Source organism: Eutrigla gurnardus (assembly GCF_963514095.1).
Source record: "Eutrigla gurnardus genome assembly, chromosome: 10".
Classification (NCBI taxonomy): domain Eukaryota; kingdom Metazoa; phylum Chordata; class Actinopteri; order Perciformes; family Triglidae; genus Eutrigla; species Eutrigla gurnardus.
In genome coordinates, this window is record NC_139924.1 from 25,367,054 (window position 1) to 25,386,610 (window position 19,557).

Consider the following 19,557-nt stretch of genomic DNA (forward strand, 5'->3'; position numbering starts at 1 on the left):
CAGCATTAAAGGAAGGGGAAGAAATGTTTCCTTTACAAACAAAATAAAAGCTCAATGAGCACCACGCCCTGGAAAATACAGGGAAAGCAGACAAGCATTCCTCGAAGCTGCAGGGACTCTCAAACCAAGTCAGAGAAAGAGTGTCTAACCTCAGAGATGTCAAAGTGGAAATCCAGCGTTTTCCCAGGTAAAGCCTTGGAGGAGCGGTCCCACACACGGCTGATGTCTTCGTAGGAGAGGTCACTATGTGGGGATGAAGGCTGCACCAAGCTGGCCGATCGAGAAACCACCAGCTTCAGGATATTCAACGCTTCCCCCCAATGGACAGTCTATAGAAAAAACCAACATGTTTAGGAAGAAACAGCCACAAGGGTCTTTCTGGGTGTTTTCATGTGCTTCTATTTTTGGACACAAGTGTTGTGGCGGTCGGCTTACAGTAGGAAGATAAAGCCAAATGGACTCAGTATGGGAATAAGCTGCAGCAGAAGGGCAGACTGTTTATAGTTTGGGTGTGTCTACAAATGTACTGCACTGACCCCCCCCTTTTTTTCCTATGAACACTTTACAAAAGGGAACAGGGAACACAAGACTCTCACTCGGAGCCAAAAGGTTTCCAATGATCACATCTGACGTCCGTGTCCTGAATGTTCTCACTTTCCGAGCACAGAGATCTCAGAAAGGGGAAGCTTTTCAGATGTTTTATATGAACTCACTTGGACAAATTTCTCAATCGTCTTGAGCACCTCCATGTTGAAGGGTTTGACTTGAATCCCACCCAGGTCCATGTGACTCAGGAGGCTGTAGATGATTTGTAGAAGAGTCTGCTGCATGCTGGGAAGACCCTTCTCCAACAGCTGTTACAACAAATTAAATCCAGAATTAAATCATCTGCTTTGAAGCTTTTAAACCATTTTACTGTTGCTCAACAAATATAGGAGGAGCTGCTGCACACACCTCTGCCATGAAAGTGACCAGGTTCAGCGTGATGTCGGAGAACGCTTCGTGAAGATAGCGACACACCACGTTCACCCAGGAGAAGCAGTCTCGTGTGTAGGAGTGCGTTTTGTACAGAGTCATGACGTGAGCGAGGTTGGAGAGCTTAGCGTTCTTCTCCTCGAGGCATACCTGCACACAAAAAGTGCATTCCTTTAAAAACATATTGTTATATTTGAAATGAGGAAAAGAAAAGGTAGCAGAGACACACCTGGGCTATCTTCTCAGCAACGTCTTGACAGAACTGCGAGGGCCCGTCAAAGTTCTGCACCAGATGTGGGAGCAGGCAGAGGACATTCAAGGGGAAACCTGATGGATGGAACAGACAAATTCATTCCATATTTGAAGATATTTATATCAACATATCATCCGTCTTCAGAAACCCGTAGCTATAGATTCCTACACTACCTATGGCTTGTGACGTGTCCACGACAGGCACTCGTGACACAGGTGTGAGTTGGCAGAAGAGCTGCAGTGTGAGGTCGGTGGTGGACGCGGAGGTGAAACCCTTCAGCAGCAGCTGCTGGAGCCCGGTGAAGCTGCTCCACTGGAGCTGGCTCTGCAGTTTCTCCAGCTTCTCCCTGTTCTCCTGCTTGTCCAGAGACATGTGGCCCAGCAGCTTATTCAACAGCCTCAGGGACATCTGGTACTCGAACTCAAAGTCCGACTCCATCAGCGACACGGCCACCCAGAAGATGGTGGCCAGCAGGTTGCTGGGGTGGTTGACGTTGGTGGTGTCATTGATGTTGTCTTTAGACGAGGACGAGCTGCGGCTCTTGGCGACCAGGATCTGCTGTTCACAGGCTTGGATGCGGTCCAGCGTAGCGCTGCGAGGCGGATCGGACCACCTGTCCGCCTCTCCGAACTTCTTGGGGACAGAGGAGCTCCTCTGATGTCGGCTCTTCTCTTCTCTTCTGAGATTGAGCTGCCCTGTGCTCTTTCTGTTGGACAGCAGCTTGAAGCTGGTGAGGAAATCCGGAGACGAGGCTCTGCAATTAAACACAGTAGATCAAAGTCACGACGTGTTTTAACTTCTTTCAACTTAAATATGCATCCAGGAGACACAAACCTCGTCAACAAGGCCATGAGATCGCTGTTTTTAAGACATTCAGCCAAGTTATCCACCACAGATTCCAGTGTGAGCAACACCTCCATCACATAGCCCTGCAGGAGAGAAGAGGAACTGCAGTTCATTATAGCAGAGCACTGAATCACTGATAAAAATAGATTCAAAAGTGGAAAGAAATTAAAAAAAGAAATCTAGGATTTCTGCAATTAGATGATTATTAATTTTGTTCATGCGTTCAAAACATCTGGGGCATCTCACTCATTTACTAAACAGCACTGAACTGCTGTGATGAATATTCAGAAATCCATCCATTATCTGGTTATTCCTAGTCAGGGTTTTTCAGAGAATTCATACATAATGTCAGCAAGGCGAATCCTCCGTTTCTGTATTGTTCTTTTCTGTATTGCTGAAGGTCATTCACAGTGATAGAGATGCAGAAGAAGAAGTTCCCACACACTTGAACCTATTAATGTCTAGTACTCACATCCACTTTTCACATCCTCGCATGCATCATGCTCGCACACAGATCACTGACCTGCACTTCTTCTCCATGTTCCCCGACGACCTCCACCAGCCGTGAGAGAAGGTCGGAGACGGCGTGAGCAGAGATCGGCTGCCGGAGGGCCCGAAACACCTGGAAGGACCGTCCGGCGTAGTGACGCGATGAGCTGCACAGGGCCGTCTGCAGCGCCACGTCACTGAGCTGCTGCTCCAGGTGGATGTCTGATGAGGAAGGACACAAGAATATACATGGAGTGGTAACGACAGGCTTGTGTAGTCCTGTGGAGCATATACGGAAGGCTTACCTGACTTGGACTCTTTGAACACAGAGACCACATGTCGCAGGAAGTTGGTCACCTGCCCAGTGCTTTTTGAAGTTTGGTTCTTTGCTGAAATGTCTTCATGGCACCACAGAGGTCCACATGCTCTATAAAACAATGGTGTCATGGTTACTAACAACACACAATGTCTTGTCTGCTGCTGAAGAGAGAGGAAGCCCACATTCAGATATCACTGTGCTTTAAGTATTTACTTAACTTACTTACTTAAACAAATCCGATCCCACTTCAAATACGCTTTCAAGATGAGTTTTAACTGGAATTTCCAATGTTTACAATGAATCATGATAAATACCAGCTGCACTAGCTTCATTCAAATATCAAATATATATATACTGCACCATGTATTCAGCACCACTAGGTGGTAATCTACATCAAGTAATATGAGAAAGCCGTGGATATGGCTTCTGTATATCATGCATTTATTGTGTAAAATACTTCCGGCCTTCCTTTGTGAAACCTGTAAAACCACTCAGAGTTCTAAGTCATATCAAATGAGCACCTGGTGGTTAAAAACTCGATGAGTTTGTTGGTCTTCTCGTCCACTTTGTTGGACGCCACCAGCTCCTCCAGCTCATGGGAGATCTCCGGCAGGTTGTTGCTGCTGCCTCCCAGACTCATACTGGACGACGTGGAAGAAGAACTCAGACCGGAGTCCGGAACCGGAGACGCTTGACACTCCCGCAGGAAGTCAACACATCCTCCTGAAGACAACGAGAGGAACATAAAGCGGTTTTATCCGGATGTGTCATTTCATTTCCCTCATTACAACTTGCAGGGGTTTAGTGTAAGAAGAGAGCACGGCCCGAGTTTGAACACGTGTGGAATTTAAAACCAGTCAGACTTGTCTGCTCACAGTGTTTATTTTATATGTCAATTCTTATGAATAAGTTACTGCACACTTAATCTCCTTGTTGTTTTGCAAGATATTGCACAACTTGTACAACTAAAATAAACATGGGAGTGAATGTGGTGCAAAGATGGATGTTTTCTTTGGACCTCAATGGCAAAGTTGTTATATTGAAATGGTCAAAAGGACAAATATTCCTTACATTTCAAAACGTATATATATTTGCAAAACAAATAATCAGCGGGGGGGAGGGGGGGCCTGAGTTGATGGTCCCAATTTGGGCAAGGGGATAAAAATAGCATAATGGAATGCTTTAATCAAGACCTTTGATGTCCTCTGTGCTCAATATTGCTTTTGGCACCAGTGTCCAAATAGTTTCTCCCCCCCGATAAGAAACCTATCTATCCTCTGAAAAGAATGTCAGCCGTTCCCTCCTGTTGTTGACAGTTATATTAACCAGAGAGAAGAGACATGTTTCAAGCCAAGTAGCTCCGTCTACTGGACCCAGGTCTACTTAAAACTCAATCAGGTGAGTTCTACTAAAAGCCTGTATTTTTTTACCTGAAGGTAAACACTCTGGCTGAACACTGGGTTTGCAGGTGAGGGTCTTGGTCCCGTTGAGCTCCCGTGTCTGCAGTAAGACCGAGGCGATGGCCTGGAAGTTGTTGTTACAGGACAACGTGATGAGCAGGTGGAGGAGGAGACGTTTGCTGTGCTCAAACACTTCTGGGCGGCAGTGATCCATACCTGAGGAGAGGAAGAGGCCAGTGGGGAGTGTTTTCAATTTTTTTTATAAAATAAATTAGCCATAGCCATGACTCCACTGTTTTCACAAAGGTGCAGGAATCTTTTATTTATATATTTTTCAGGCAACAATGAGTAAAATGTGACACAAGCAAAAAATGCCCGAAACATATATAAAATATGTAAATATCATGTAATTAAAACGGATGGGTTTTTGAAATGACTTGATATAAATATATATATAAATGTGAACTCACCCAAAAACAAGGCATGTAGCAGCAAAGGCAAGTGCATGGCCCAGTCTTCTCTCACACTGTGGTCCACCACCATCTCTGTCATGAAGATGACTGCTATATTACACCTAAAAACAAAACAAAAAACAAAAAGCACAACCTGAACTCAATCACATGACCACAGCCTCACACCAAACCAATCAAGAAGAAGTCAGAATGAGCACATTTAGCATTAACGACCGACCTGTGCAGCGGTCCTCTGGGTGTAATGGTCTCTGGCAAAAAGTCCACCAGTGGAGCCCAACATCCTCCATTCAGAGGCATGGGCAGCGGATGGGGCTGATTGGTTTCATTGACAACCAACAGCCAATCAGCATACGGCGGCAGAGGCTCACCTTAAAGGTTAATAAAATTATACTGTTAACATTTATCCCACATACATGGCAAATAAAAAAGGAGGTGGACAAGGCATGAGGGAAAATGACGGACTGGAGATTCATTTAAATACTACATAACGTCATAGAAGCTGTCAAAGGTAGTATTATGGTTGCTTTTCAATGTCGATTCATTCTCATTAGTCGGCAGGACTAATCCCGACCCGGAGACTCAAACAAAGCTGTTTATGGGTCACTGGCAGCCTGACTACTTTTATTTCACTGCCAGTTCTCACAGAAGCTTTTTAAGCACCCCGGGCCACTCCGCACTGCTCATGCATTATCAATGACACCATGCCGGCCACCATCTTACCCTCAAAACCAGCCTGTGTATTCCACACTCAAACGACTGTGACAACCACATTTTTTTTTTTTTTTTTTTTTTTCAAAAGGGAGTCTGGTCCAGAAATACACTCACTCTTATCTTCATCGTAAGATCCTCCTGAGCTGTTGCTGTAGCGTGATTCCAGGCGGTTGTGAGCTCTCATTATGTGGCTTAGCCTGAAGTAAAGAAAACACTATCAAGGCGGGCTTTTGTAGGACTATAATTAATCTGATCTCAAGCTGCAAGACCTTGTTCTTTACCTCTCCTCACTCTCCTTCACAGTTTTGGTATCATCCGTGTCAGAAAAGCTCTCCTGGCCTGCAACGACAGTGTTGCTACTCGATGTGGTGCCTAGAGAGAGAGAAAAAAAGCTTATGTTTTACAGTATTTTCAAGGAAACTGAGCGTACACTTTAACACCGTTTCAAATCCACCACTGGGATCAGTCCAGAGCAAACACAGTTTTATATGGTGGGCCATTACGTGGTTCCAATGGAGGGTTTGGGATTTCCTAGTCGGTTGATATTTCCCCAGCAAAATAAATAATACAAGTTTCAACTGGTGTTCATTCTGTTCAGTGTTCTTTGAAGAGCTGTACCTGAAGCTGCTGTGGACGCCTTGCTTGTGGCGGTGAAGCGATAGAACGGAGGACTATCACAGTGCTGCACCACAGGGTTGACTGGATCCGTCTGTTGTAACTCAAATATCAGCTCCTCCATGGTTTGCATGGTGTTGTTCCGGCACAGATAGATCACCACCTTCTTGATCTGAACAGAGATATGTAAGAGTATCTGTGAGAAACTCTACAGAACCACAATAAGACATGGCTACCTGATCATTTCCCAGGTGGATTAGATGATGCAGTTTATCTTACATATGGCAGGAGGGTGGTGTCACTGCTGACGCCACATAAACTGATGAGAAACTGCAGCGCAGTCCTCAAATTGTTGCTCCACTTCTCGTTGCCGACTAGAGCGTTCCAGGAGTTTTCCATCTCTGGTCCAGGTAGGTCGTCTCCATACTGAACAACAGGAGGTTCAAAAGGGAACACGGTGTCATGTTTAACTGCAACGACTTATTACCGATGGCCATTTAACACGACGTTACCTTGGCGGTCATGAACATGAGGTTATTGAGGACCATAGATGTGGCCTGTAAGGAGCCCCAGCCGCTGCCCTTCAGCTGGTGGGATGAACTTGTGCTGGAGGTCCGGATAGAAGCGCTATAATCGGAGGTGCACGGTGTTACGACCGGGAGCAGCAGGCCGCCGTCCACCAGCTCGATGTTCCCGAGCCAGGGCAGCAGGTAGGTCAGCATGATCTGCCTCCCGTTGGGATGTGTGGTGGGGAACCGCTGGCTCACCTCTGGAACAAGCAGGGGAAAGGCAAGACTCACATCAATCCTGACAATGGATTTACGCTCTCAGCGTCTGTGGTCGGTGGGAGGATCCGCAGATAAATGATGTGCGAGTGAAGCGTAAACCGTAAAAAGATGACAGTTACCTGAGAACAGAGGAAGTGTGAGTTCAGGGTACATCCTGGCCAGCTGGCTGGAGAGCTGAGGCAGGGAGACGCTGTACAGAGCAGGCAACGGGCCGTGGGTGCCGTAAAGGATATTGTTCGGCTTCTGCTCTGCAATCTTCTTCGAGTACACAAACAACTTTGCTTCAAGAATCTGTTCAATAACAAAAAAAAGGAGAGTATGTATGTATCTTTTAACCATTTAACCACAGAGAACGACACAGAAGCACAAAAAGCAAACGTGCTTGTATATCTCACCTGCATTAGCTGCATTGAAATCTCATAGATTTCTCTGTTGGTGTCCGATGCCTTGAAGAGGACCAGATTCAGCAGTGTTACGAGATCACTTGGATAGTTTCTGCTACATAGGAAAGAGAGGAAAAATAATTAAATACATCTAATAAGACATAATGTCTGGGTTCAAGTCTCTGAGATAAAGCAACTTCTAAAGAATAGTGCGCCTTTTAAGAGGATTAGCTGAGGTGCCAGTGGTTTCCCGGCTTGGACGAGTATTCTGGAGGATCATACCTGGACCGGATGACAAGAGAGATTGGGAGATTTTGTACCTGCTGCCACAGACTGTAGCGATGGCTTTGAAGCAGCCCGAGGCGAGCTGGTAGGAGCCGGTGTAGCAGCGATCCACAGCCCAGTTGAAGAGGTTGACCTGGTCGGCATTGAGCTCCAGGAGCAGCATGACGACTTCACAGCCAAGCTGGTGGACCTGAGCCAGCAGGAGACACGGACAGACTCACATCTTACACACACTGAGGCTCTGTGTATTCCTCAAAGATCCGGGGAGATTTACTTCTGTCATACAAACACTATGATACATTACATTTTGTCGGCTACCTGCCCAGGTACTGCCTCTCCTTTGAGGGCTCAAAAGTCCATTTTGACAAGAAAGAATGTGAAATGAATGCAGGTGCTTTGCGTTGTATCACAGCAAACTGGACTACAGACAATATCAGGGCTAATTTATTTTGATACAAAAACTCTCCTTCACTGTTTGCCAGCATTCCTTGAAGATAACGGCGAACACTTGGCAATGTCTAGCATCGGGCCTTTACACAAAGCAGGCTTCGGCAAGCTATCAGAGGGGCTTTTCTGGGTCAGCTCTTTGTTTAAAATGTGCCGCGGTGGTAAAGTATTGGCCACATACCCGCTGATCCTGGCAGGCGAGTATATTATCCAGCCACTTGTAGAGGTATCCGTCTGGAGAGAGGCCAACGTTATCAAACACAGGCCCGCAGCACAGCACGGCAGACATGGCCTGCAAGAACAGACGGTCAACAGAAGCAAGAGGCAACACAACGGTAGCAGGAAGTACGCATCGAGCTCCCAGAAGTCACTGCAGTTCAGGTGTAAAGTGAAAGTGTACTGTCCTTAAGTTTGTATTTATCTTTGTGGGTGGAGAAGAGTACAGACCAAATATTGAGATTTACATTTAAAGCAATATCTTGGCTCGCAGGGAAAGGATGGGAGGATTGTTTTGTTCTCTCTGGTGCAGCACTTAGTGATAAACAGGAGCTTGTTTGATAAAAAATAGGTTAGATGATTATATACACAAAACATATTTGATTTAATTTCAACAGACGGAGGGAATTTGTGTATTTATTCTGCACTTGTTCTCATGTATAAGCTTTGTAAGTGAAAACGGACCGCCAAGGTGCGTGTTCCTATTCCTAACAAGCATTAGGAGGGAATATGAATATATGTAAGAGTGTATCGAAGAAGATAGACTACATAATGCATGTTTACCTTTAGGGCACAATATTGATATCTGGTTATCTGGTGATTTCTGTCACTGTAGCGGTCCAGAGGGGTGAACATGATGCTGAAGGGACCGGCCCACTGGCTGAAGAGGATGAAGAGGTGATGCCTCAGGCTCTGCTGTGGAAACAGGAAGCGCCTGTGGTGCACTGGGGGGGGGGGACGGAGACAAGACAGCCCGTTATAGACCTGCTCATTGAGAGAGTGATGAGTCGGCGACAATACTGAAGCATCTTGAGCTGTTAACGAACTAAAAGTGCATTTTTGCAATACAATTAAGGTGCTGATGTCCCTTGACAGATCATTAGCCATTCAGTGGGGACCGGCGGATTGCTTGGCAACACATGAGTCATCACCCGTCCTTGCCTGCTCTGTCCTTAAGCTGCGCTATGTTTGGATCTACTCCCCTTGGGCTACGTCCAACTCGAGATCAATATCAGCAGTCTTGTGTTGCATATGCTGTGCTAACCCCAGTCAAATAGAAGCCTATTATATCAAGCAGAAGCCACAAACTGATGAAAAGGGACAGATACCATTTTCTTAGGCGGCCATATAAGAAGATATATTCAGAAATGCATCAGTCTGGCCTGCAGAGCATGGACAGTGACAGCGTGACGGGCTGGAACGGGCTGAGTACCTGGCACACATTGGATGAGGTTGGCCACCATGGCGCTGAAGTGAGCTCGGATGTCCTTGAGGATCTCTGCATCTTTGTCGTTCTCTGCTTCCAGCAGCATGCGGGTTAAATCCACATACTCCAGGAACAGAGCGCCGAGGGCCAGGGTGTCCCGCTCCAGAGCTCCGTTTGTACTTCAGGGAAAACAGGGAGACGCCCAATGAAACCAAATTACAAACCAAACAGGAAGATTTCACCAGCTGTGGACAGGCTAGCTGTACTACAGCGATTCATTAGAGGGAGTTATGTAGCACAAAGAGGACATTTTAATGACCCCTGTTTTGTTATCTTACTTATAGTGAGTGTGATGCTGCAGTGTGTCAACCAACCTGTCACTGATGACACCTGCATCAGCCAGCAGCTCAAAGATCCGCAGCAGCTGCAGCCTCAGCAGGTCTCGTCGTTCACGCCGCTTCTTGTTCTGCAAAAAAACAAACAAACATTAAGGGAAGTCCTGGTAATAAATCTTTATTTAACGACCGACAACATTTCAGACCACCATCTAGTTTGTTCACATAAATACAATCAACCAACCTCTGGTCTTCTTTCTAACGCTTCTTTCATTAGGGGATGTAGCTCTTCCACAAGCTCCCTGTGTGAATGGAAACACGGCATCATGAGGTGACTAGCGCAGATACATTCAGGTAATGGATAAATTACACTTCAGTGAGACTATTGCTATTTTTAAGGAAAAGAGATTTGAGCTAAAAAAGTCACGATTTTTAGGAAACAATGTAGCTGCAGCTGTAAATGACAACAAGGCAGCACTCAGCTATAATCCCCTGTTTATCTCCACTTTAAATCCACACAAATACAGGTCAACATGTACTTCAACTACAGGGAAAATAACGGATTGTGCTCTAACTTTCTTTTGACTGGTCCTTAAAATAGACAATCAGCAGCTGTAATAATGTGACGCTGTGCTGTGAGTCAGTCAATCATAAAAAGCATGCAAATATTGGTTTGTTAAGGATGATTTTGTGATATACCTGAACACCAGGGAATTGGTGCGACCGAAGCCCAGAACTAACGACTCTGTCAACTCGATGCTCTCTGATCTCATCAGTGGAACCAACTGCTTCAGAAGCCAAGCCACAGATGGGCTCCCGATAACCTGAAACATCAAACATCCACGGTTCAGTCAGACAAAAAAAAAAAAAAAGAGTCTCACGCTGCCTGAACACCACTAATTACACGGCGCTGCATTGAGGTAAAGTGTGCAGTTGAGAATATAGCAGCGTCCTGTTCCATTCATGCAAGGTAGCTGCTGTGTAATCCGATGCTTGGAGTTTGAATGTCAACACGCTCCGTATGAACACCTGATCCTGGAGAGACAAAGCACTGGGGGGGAATTAATAAGGCCGGAGGACAGGGAGGCAGCGACCTTGTTATCGTAGCCGACACCGCTGTCGGGCGTGGCGGCCGCGATCTCGGGTGTCGATGCTCTCAGATGGCCGGGGCTCATGATACTGGGCTTGGCCACCCCGAAGCACAGGATCAGGTAGTTCCTCCACAGGGTGACGTAACTGTCACCGCTGCTCGACGTGTTGGTCTTCTTGGCATACACTGGGTTACTGGTGAAACATAGGAGGGGAGAATTACTTTTATCTGTTTGTGATCTTGAGGAGAGGTTGATTGTATGCAATGACGGGATGTGGAGCAGAACATATTTTGAGGAACACTTACTTTGGGTCAACCAAGGGCATGAGCATCTGCATCCGAGTGAAGGCGTAGGGCCAGGCGTAGCCGAGGGCTGTGGAGCAGTGCTTGGGGAGGTTGTCCTGGCGGAGGAGGCTGTAAACACACAGCACCCAAGGGTCCTTCACGGACTGGGCAAAGATCCACACATGCGACGGGCTCCGAATGTCATAATGACTGTTTACGAGCAGCGCGTTCCACTCCACGAGCCACTGGAGGTCCACGTGGTGGCCGGCTGGCAGGGGGGCCTGTGGCACAGCGGGGTCAAAGGTCACGAACCAGTCATCCAAATGTATTCCATCTCTTTATTCATCCATATGATTCAAAAGAATGACTTTGATGCAAATAAGGAAGGCATCAATCAGATAATCATATATTTAGAAATGCATATAAGGACATTTCCTGTATCATCCATTCCTTAATAAATCTGGATTCTTCGTGTCGTGTTGACAGTGTGCTGATTACATAAGTAGGGAGTCAAAAGGTCAACAGCTGTTCAGTTCCAGCTGTTCATTCACACGCTAGATTACTAAGCTTCTGTCCTTATAGACGACGTAACACGCATTTGCTCGTCCGTGAGCCGGATTCCACACGAGGCTTAAATGACACCTGATCACACTAGAGATGAGGATCTCACTATTTCTGTTTGGAAGTCACCTGAAATGAATCCAGGTTTAGTTCCAACAACTCACCGTGTCAGAGACGGCAACGTTGACAAAACTCTCCAGGATGGCGGGGCAGAGCTGGTCCATGATCTCTATCATTGGTTTATCATCATCCTGCAGTTGATAGGAGAGTAAAATGACTGTCTGTAAGCCGAGGCAGTAAAACTGTCCTGTATTCTGAGCAGTTTAACATTTCCTCATTACTACCTCCGACTGTCCGATGGTCACAAAGAGGCTTCGTATCTCTTTCAGGATGGCGATGGCGACTCTGCGGGTGCTCAGCTGACAGGAGCAGAGCAGCACGAGGGCCAGGCCCTCCACAGCATGCAGCACGGTGGAGTGGGGGCCTCGCTCTGCAGGCAGCTTCAGACTGGAGCTGGACTGCAGCAGCTGCGACACAAACACGGAAATAAAACAAAAAGCTGATTTCACGCTTGAACACCTTAGCAGATTTGATTTTCCCCACAACCTGCATTCATCAGTGCAAGTCTTACAGCAGCAGATGAAAATATGTCGTGATAAACACAACCGTGTGTGTTTTACCTCCGCTGTGTGTACTTTAGCGGCGTCGCAGCTCTTTCCCGGGGCGGCCAGGGTCAGTTTCCACTGTGTGAGCAGTTGCAGCAGTAATTTGAGGGATGTGTCCAACAGTCCCTGGTGAGTGTCTTGGACCTCACGTAACAGGAAGTTAGTGAATCCAAACAGAACGTCGTCGCGCCAGTCAGAGAAATCCACCAGCAGACTCTGTAAGGAGTTCTGGGCGATGAGACGCAGCTCGTCATCCATGTGGATTGTCAATCTGAGAAAGAAAAACAAAAATTAAACAGGTTGTTGTATAGGAATTCAATTCAAGTCCCTTATCTAATACCAATGGGTAGATCACAGTTCAGTTTTCACTTTATTGATGTATTTTTTAAATATAGCAAAGTAAATAAGAGGTTATTGGTTCAGAGAGTGAGTCCGCCATATAAAGGGCTTTCCTCACCGGGACAGCAGGTCTATGAGCTCCGGCTTGGACATCCCGTCAGGCAGGATGCGAGGAATGGCAGCGACACACGTCCTGAACAGGTCGATCTTGGGCTTCCTTTCACCTCTGGAAAGGTCCGATTTGACAGTAAGTTTAACTGCAAGGTTGAGTTCATGATGGAAGCACATGGTTTTGGCAGACAGGATGACTTACGTGATCATGTCCTCAGGCTCCTTGTTCAACATCTGAGCATTAGTCATCATCATGCAGCGTCCCACCTCCTTGTCCAGGTGTCTGAGGATGCTGTCAACCGCCTTCCTCACGTGAAAATAATACTGTGACATGCCTGGAGAAGGATATCGCCGTTACTCATCTGCAAGCGTCCGTTTAAATGCCACATTTGATGCTAAAGCCGTCTATATGCTGCTATTTGAGTCTCGGCATTTTCAGCATTCCTGACCGCGGTCCGTCTCGCTCACCGATGACTTTGGCGTCTTCGTCTGTCAGCGTTTTGCTCAGGTATGTCTTCTTGACTCGGAGTGTATTCCCAGAGGGTAAAGTGCAACCAGTGTTGGGCATGGGAGGCTCGCCGTCTTTCTGCTGCAGTTTATCGGCTATGACCAGGAATGCTCTCAGACCAATATTCATCCTCTGCACAGAAAAGGAGTTTAAAGTTTGGATGGTCCTGTGGGAAAACTGGCTTCGGCAGACATGAATCAATTATGCCATAAACTGTTTTACTTTAAAGCAATGATCGTTTAAATGCAGGTATATAAATGAAATATGACTCTGCATTTTACCCATCCTAAGCATTATTTTAAGAGCAGTTCTCCTTAAAGCCCCCAGGAATGTGCTTACAGGAAGAAAACTAGCAAACAGGCAATTATCTTAGGGATATTTATAGTTGTTTTGCAGCACTTAAAATAACAAAGGAAGAACAGTATTTCCTTCTTCTTTCCATTAAAAAAAAATACAAATAAACATCATATTTGAAGTGTTAAATGTGTACCTCTGGATTAAGACTAAAGGCTTTTGCAGGTTTCCCAACACAAAGAAGGTCAAAGATAATCTCTTTCATGGCAAAATCAAGCCTTTCCTGTAACGAGAAGAGAAAATGTGTTTAATATGATGTCATGCATGTCAACAGATGCATTCTTACACGTGTCAGATACCAAATATTGGTTTATTTAACTGCTCAATGGATGAAACAGCATTTGTATGACAGTGTGGCTTCTCTATAGTGCAGTTTAGCACATTATTGTGTTTACCTGTGCAATAAACTGGATGATCTTGACAAAGATATTGAGCGGCATGTCTCTTGGAACCACGCTGCGGGATCCTTTGGGGAACAGTGTCGTTATGATGCTGTTGAGGCGACTGTGGACAGAGAAAAGAACAAGCATTTTTAAAAATGAATGTACAAGCTGTCATAAATTGGTTCACTCCATTGTTTGAGAGGAGGTTTATTTGGGGCCTAATTATCATGTTTAAAAGGTTTGGGATTCCTCCGGTCTGATAAACCTGTGGGCCACCAGCACTGATGATCTGGTGCAGGCCTGACCACAGTACATAAAGAACAGAGCTCTTTCTGCAAACGCCAATAAAATCACTAACAAGGACAGAGGGTTTGCCGTAAAACTGCTACTTGAATTTAGTTCTTCCCTTAAATCCACAATCCATGCTCACTATTACATTTACAGCCGAGGAAAAACAATGTCAAAGCAATCCATAAATCTTCCTCTATGTCTGAGGTCGAGGACTTCTAAGATATTCACCCCTGTGTTGCAGTGTTGCTCTCACACTTGATCCGGATCATGTAGACCCACAACAGCCGATACAGGGACTCCAAAGCAACACGAGCCATTTTTGGGTCTCTGCTCTGTAATAAAATCACAATTATGGAAGAAAGTCAAGAACTGGCAGCCTGAACGTTGATTGTAGGTTATGATATAATTACAAAATTACACAGATCATTATTGCAATCACAATAGGCGTATATGGCATGTTCAACGCTGATGAGAAAAGCTAGAATAATAACTGCCTGGAGCCCTCAGTGCTCTATTATCATGCCAAGAATAAGATAAATGATCAAGGAACGATGTATGATTGCTGTATCGGAACAGTCCTCTATGATAAACAAAGATGGTTGTAGTCGGAGTGAAAGGCTGCTGGTTTCCAGGTTACCTTCAGATTGGAGAGGCAGTTGTTAAGGAAGACATGCCATCTGTTGAGGAAGAACTGCTTCTGGCTGACACACAGCAGGCACGTCACCAGCGGGTAAAACGCCTGTGGAGACAACAGTTTATCATGTTAAAATAGCTGCTCCAGTGTTTCCTTAAGGAGATAGGAAAGGAAGTATTGAACCTTAATGCATTTTGGGTCACCACTGACCCAAAATTGTATGTATAATTTCTACAAAATGGGATGATTTCAATGGAGCTTGTGTCCCGAGCTCCTCTTAGCTCCCCCCTTATTCGAAACATGCATATTTATTTATTTTATTTAACCTTTATTTAACCAGGTTTGTCCCGTTGAGATTAAAAACCTTTTTTTCAAAGGAGACCTGACCAAAACAGTAAGCAGCAAATACAACAAAACAAATACCATTTAAAACACTAAGAGTTACATTAAAAGAACAATCTGCAAAGAAACTTTCTGTGATGGAGCCTTTTCAGTTAAAACATTTACATCTTATGGAATCTGCTTCTACGTCTTTAACTCTTGATCTACTCCACTGCTTTCATGCTAGTTGTTATGCTTTGAAATGACAGCCTGTCTTCCTTCATGAATTATTTCTAGTGTAGACAATGACGTTGTGAGAACGTTACACAAGAGTGACCTTGGATTGCTTGAGGATTCACAGAGACCTCAGACATCCCGGCAATCTAAGCAAGCAGCAGACGTCAGAGCGAAGACGGAGGTGCACCAAAAAACCAGGAGGGTCAACGATCAGTGTCGGTTTGTTTACTGCCCACTCACTAACCAGCGAGTGCTTCTTTCTGGAGGACAAGTCCAGGGTCGTGTCGTACAAGCTGTCCACAAAGTTCCTCAGGCAGGGGACGTTCACCTCGTTCTTCACGGCCTAGAACAGAACAGAACACATGGTCACGTGACAAGACACAGTCCTCTCCAGAGGACCAATCCAAATTAAATATTGTGAAATGCATGCAAAAAAACAACAACTAACCGCTGCAACAGGAACCAAAATTTCAACGAAGAGACCAGCCAGGGCGTGCTTTATGTCTTTGTCTTTAACTTCCAGGAAATACTGGGCACACTCCTGCAAAAAGTGGAGAAGAAAAAAGAATCAAAGATCTGAAATCCCTGAGTTTGTATAAGTTCAACAAAAAGGACATATATGCCTATATTGAGGTTGTATTTGTTTATAATGTGTGAATGCAGGTTTATTTGGAATCATCAGTTAGAGAAGTCTGTTGCACCTGCATGAACTGAAAAGAGGCTTCAAAATCCTCGACGGGATACATCTTTATTCGGAAGAACTTGACCCCCATGATGAGGCTAATAGTACTCTGGACTACGTAAGGACTCTGCTCTTTCTGCCGCAGCTCCTTTAGCTCAGTCATAAACTTCTTCTTCACAGCAGGAAACCTGAGAGAGCGAACAAAAAAAAAGGAAATGAGATTCTATATAAAGACATGCCTGGTTAGCTCAGTCAGATGAATCCCAAATCAGCACTTGCACGAAAAAGGCTCCTCCACTTCGGAGTCGTGACGCCGAGAGAATATAGGCAATATTCAGGGAGCACGCTTTCTAAAAATATCAGCCCCTCGTCTTACCCTCAGTAAGCAGACTCTCAGTCTGTGGCCCAAGATGAACTCCTTTCCCCGAGCACCTGATCCCTTCCCCAAATTGAACCAGAGATGGGATTCTTCGGCTGTTCTAAATTTAGAAGATAATTCATCATGGGAGCTCACTCTAAGCATCTCTTAACCTCTTCCTTAGAGTCCAGTGGTGAACTGAATACAGCTGTTTCTGCATCTTAATCATGCAAGGAGACACTGTTCATTATTTAGTGCTGATTTATAATTCATCGTCTTGAAAACGGCATCAATCTCTCTGCAGATCCAAATACAACAATGCGTTATGGCTGAATAAATTCAGCTCATAGTCAATTTCTTGACCTCCTTTTTTCCTTCTTGACCTCCGAGAAAAGCAAAGATCTCTATGAAAGCCTCTCAGTGAAGTATCTCCTGCAGGAAATGAAGCAGAGCACACTTCGGAAAGGAGGTATGCAGAGGGTTTATTTTAAGGGTTTTGTTCCTCGCTGCAATCATCTGAAAACTTCAAATAAACAGACATCAATTTCCAGTCCTAGTTTGGTGTGAAGGGGACCTGTCCAAAAGTGTGTCGTCCCCACAGTCTGTTCCAGTCTCTTGGACCGGGAGATGTTTCGCAGAAAGGCATTAGGAACGGCAACACGCCATTATGAGCCCAACAGAGCAGAGGATTAACAGGAATGACAAACCAATGAAGATGGATAGAACGTAATATTCACTTATAGAATCAGAGTTCTGTCTCTTACTTACTTGGACTGGGCGAGTACTCCTATGATTTCAGCATAGAGGTCTGCTACAGTGTGCATGTTGCCAGTGTTAGGACCGTGATACCTGTGGGAAACACAACCACAATCATGGCTCGTTAATATACACGTCCACCATCTTCACAGGAAGTTATGGTTTCATCATTACTGGATCTGGCTTCATCTGGATTTTGTTGCGAGGCTGTTACAGTTAGCTTTCATAATTCAAGGTGTCAAAGTAATCTCAGTTACTAATTGCATTGGTAGTGTGCTAGCAACAGTAGGGCATTAGCATTGGTAGCATCGAGGTATCTCAATCACAAGGTAGCCCCAACCTAAAGTAGAGTTGTTCCGATTACGATACCAGTATCGGAAATGCCTCTGATACTTCCGAAAATGCTGGTATTGGTGAGTACATTTACAAAATGGACATCATTCTGACCAAGCTGCATTATTAGAAACTTCAAAGTAAAGGAGCAGGAGCTCACCCCTCTTTGTATCTAAAGTGCTTAAAGGCCAAGTTGATGACCTCATTGACCAAACCGTCAAGGACCGGGTGGAGCGGCATCTAGGAGACACAATGGCATCAGAATGAATTCATTTCCCAACAACAGCAATAAATCATAACAGCTATCCTCAAGTGAGTCAAGTCACCTGTTTCAAGACTTCGATGAGTACAAGAGAGAAGATGAAGTCGATGGCCAAATCCCTCCTTTCAAGTAGATAATCTCTCTGCTGCTCATCGCTGCTCCACGGAGAGAAAAAAAAAACACAGCGTCACCGTTGCTTCTTTCACATTTTCTACATTGCTGAATGCAGTAAACAATTCTCACTTTTTGGACTTGGTGTTGGCTCTTGGCCGGTACTCGTGCAGCTCCTCCTCTAGTCCGTTTTGTCTTTTGTACCAGTCGAACAGCGTACGCAGGATGGAGGGGAGGCAGTACTCAGCCAGAGAGCTCATGGTGCTTATCAGCTGGAAGAAGGAGAAGGAGACGTTCATCACGCAAAACGCATGTTTGTGTTTGGCAGTTAACGTACCGAAGTAAGAGATAGAATCGGTGTTTCCTTTGTTTATTTGTACCGCAATCTAAACAAAAAAATTCAAATACATTTACCTTTCATTATATTTCCTACAGTAAATGGTATCGTGGGGATTTGAGGGAGTAAAGGGACAGAGATGAGATTGAAGGGTGAGCTGGCCTTCGTTGGGGCTCTGCCGAGAGGCAAGGTACCCGAGGGGCAGCCTCCCTTAGTCATGGGGGAGGGAAAGGAAGGAACGGGTGGGATGGGCTGGGCACACAGGAAGGGAGGAGAGTCTGGTTCGGCTTGGGAACACAGCGAGCCCTTCATTCAGCACGAGGCCGGAGAAGAATCCCGGCTCTGTGTGGCTGCTGAATGGCCTCAAGCAGCAGCACAAACACACCTCTGTGGCCGTGAAAGGGCCTTCTCTGCAGAGCCACAGACCTGCTGGACACACCTAGCAGATCCAGAGCCAGCGCTCAAGGTAAACACTCCTGCCCTTGACTGGGTCTGAAAGACCTTTTTGGGGATGTGAGCAGAGCTTTCACCCGTCGGCTCTTTAATGTTACAGGGCATCGCACTAGAGCGGTATTTAAACAGCGAGCTGCGAGAAGCAAAACAGGTCAATGTTGGTCTTTTACATAAACGCAGGCAGGTTCTACTGTAAACACGTGGAGATAAAAAATACAGCCACAAAATGTCCTTTCATCCTTTTGACTAATGGTGAGACGAATACACTTACTTGGTCAAACTGAGGATCTTCTCCCCTCTGCAGTGACTTCGTTAGCGGCTTTTCCTGAAAAACGTAGAAAAAAGATTGCAGATTTTCGTATTTTGTACAGATTCAAACATGTTGTCTGAAGTTTGGTGTGAAGCTCGTAACTTTATCTGTGAGGAGTATTTTTTGAAAGGAGACCCATTACAGTGCAGCTAATGAGAGAGCCATCAATCAGTCTGAGGCCAGGCATGATCAGGCAGGGCCAGATATTAGAGATGGGACAGGCATGACAGCTCCTATTATTACAGTCTTCTATCATCCCAGATAAAGGCCTTCGTGAGGGATTTGGGTTGAACACGGTCCCGTCCTGCTGTAAGGATGTATGTATGTCATTAATAGCACATCCTACTTCTTTAGGATGGAGGCTGAGTTTAGATATTAAGAGTTGTTTGCGTTTAGTAGAATCATGTACGAATAAAACATCTTAAAAAGACCTT

The 19,557-nt window shown here is 45.4% G+C and overlaps 2 protein-coding genes across 2 annotated transcripts in view; both read right to left on the bottom strand.

Annotated features, from left to right (window-relative positions):
* Positions 1–19,557, bottom strand: part of frya (furry homolog a) — a 37,005-nt gene that overhangs the window by 8,970 nt on the left and 8,478 nt on the right. The window contains exons 3-48 of the mRNA XM_084019267.1: positions 19,085–19,138; positions 18,156–18,295; positions 17,977–18,067; positions 17,811–17,890; positions 17,330–17,410; positions 16,223–16,391; positions 15,970–16,062; positions 15,766–15,864; positions 14,967–15,068; positions 14,558–14,661; positions 14,051–14,159; positions 13,792–13,878; positions 13,262–13,433; positions 12,996–13,128; positions 12,801–12,908; positions 12,359–12,614; positions 12,023–12,205; positions 11,843–11,929; positions 11,139–11,398; positions 10,837–11,026; positions 10,442–10,566; positions 9,987–10,044; positions 9,782–9,873; positions 9,414–9,586; positions 8,765–8,925; positions 8,166–8,276; positions 7,573–7,727; positions 7,265–7,367; positions 6,989–7,160; positions 6,594–6,850; positions 6,361–6,507; positions 6,085–6,253; positions 5,748–5,838; positions 5,581–5,663; positions 4,973–5,123; positions 4,753–4,856; positions 4,313–4,498; positions 3,404–3,605; positions 2,869–2,990; positions 2,598–2,785; positions 2,063–2,157; positions 1,402–1,982; positions 1,205–1,302; positions 955–1,125; positions 714–854; positions 150–329 (exon numbers count right to left, since the gene is read on the bottom strand). Coding sequence (XP_083875393.1) covers positions 150–329; positions 714–854; positions 955–1,125; positions 1,205–1,302; positions 1,402–1,982; positions 2,063–2,157; positions 2,598–2,785; positions 2,869–2,990; positions 3,404–3,605; positions 4,313–4,498; positions 4,753–4,856; positions 4,973–5,123; positions 5,581–5,663; positions 5,748–5,838; positions 6,085–6,253; positions 6,361–6,507; positions 6,594–6,850; positions 6,989–7,160; positions 7,265–7,367; positions 7,573–7,727; positions 8,166–8,276; positions 8,765–8,925; positions 9,414–9,586; positions 9,782–9,873; positions 9,987–10,044; positions 10,442–10,566; positions 10,837–11,026; positions 11,139–11,398; positions 11,843–11,929; positions 12,023–12,205; positions 12,359–12,614; positions 12,801–12,908; positions 12,996–13,128; positions 13,262–13,433; positions 13,792–13,878; positions 14,051–14,159; positions 14,558–14,661; positions 14,967–15,068; positions 15,766–15,864; positions 15,970–16,062; positions 16,223–16,391; positions 17,330–17,410; positions 17,811–17,890; positions 17,977–18,067; positions 18,156–18,295; positions 19,085–19,138 — 6,714 coding nt within the window. The remainder of the gene's footprint in view (positions 1–149; positions 330–713; positions 855–954; positions 1,126–1,204; positions 1,303–1,401; positions 1,983–2,062; positions 2,158–2,597; positions 2,786–2,868; positions 2,991–3,403; positions 3,606–4,312; positions 4,499–4,752; positions 4,857–4,972; positions 5,124–5,580; positions 5,664–5,747; positions 5,839–6,084; positions 6,254–6,360; positions 6,508–6,593; positions 6,851–6,988; positions 7,161–7,264; positions 7,368–7,572; positions 7,728–8,165; positions 8,277–8,764; positions 8,926–9,413; positions 9,587–9,781; positions 9,874–9,986; positions 10,045–10,441; positions 10,567–10,836; positions 11,027–11,138; positions 11,399–11,842; positions 11,930–12,022; positions 12,206–12,358; positions 12,615–12,800; positions 12,909–12,995; positions 13,129–13,261; positions 13,434–13,791; positions 13,879–14,050; positions 14,160–14,557; positions 14,662–14,966; positions 15,069–15,765; positions 15,865–15,969; positions 16,063–16,222; positions 16,392–17,329; positions 17,411–17,810; positions 17,891–17,976; positions 18,068–18,155; positions 18,296–19,084; positions 19,139–19,557) is intronic.
* Positions 4,565–19,557, bottom strand: part of b3glcta (beta 3-glucosyltransferase a) — a 99,497-nt gene continuing 84,504 nt past the window's right edge. The window contains exon 16 of the mRNA XM_084019140.1: positions 4,565–4,574. The gene's annotated coding sequence lies outside the window, so the exon portion shown is untranslated. The remainder of the gene's footprint in view (positions 4,575–19,557) is intronic.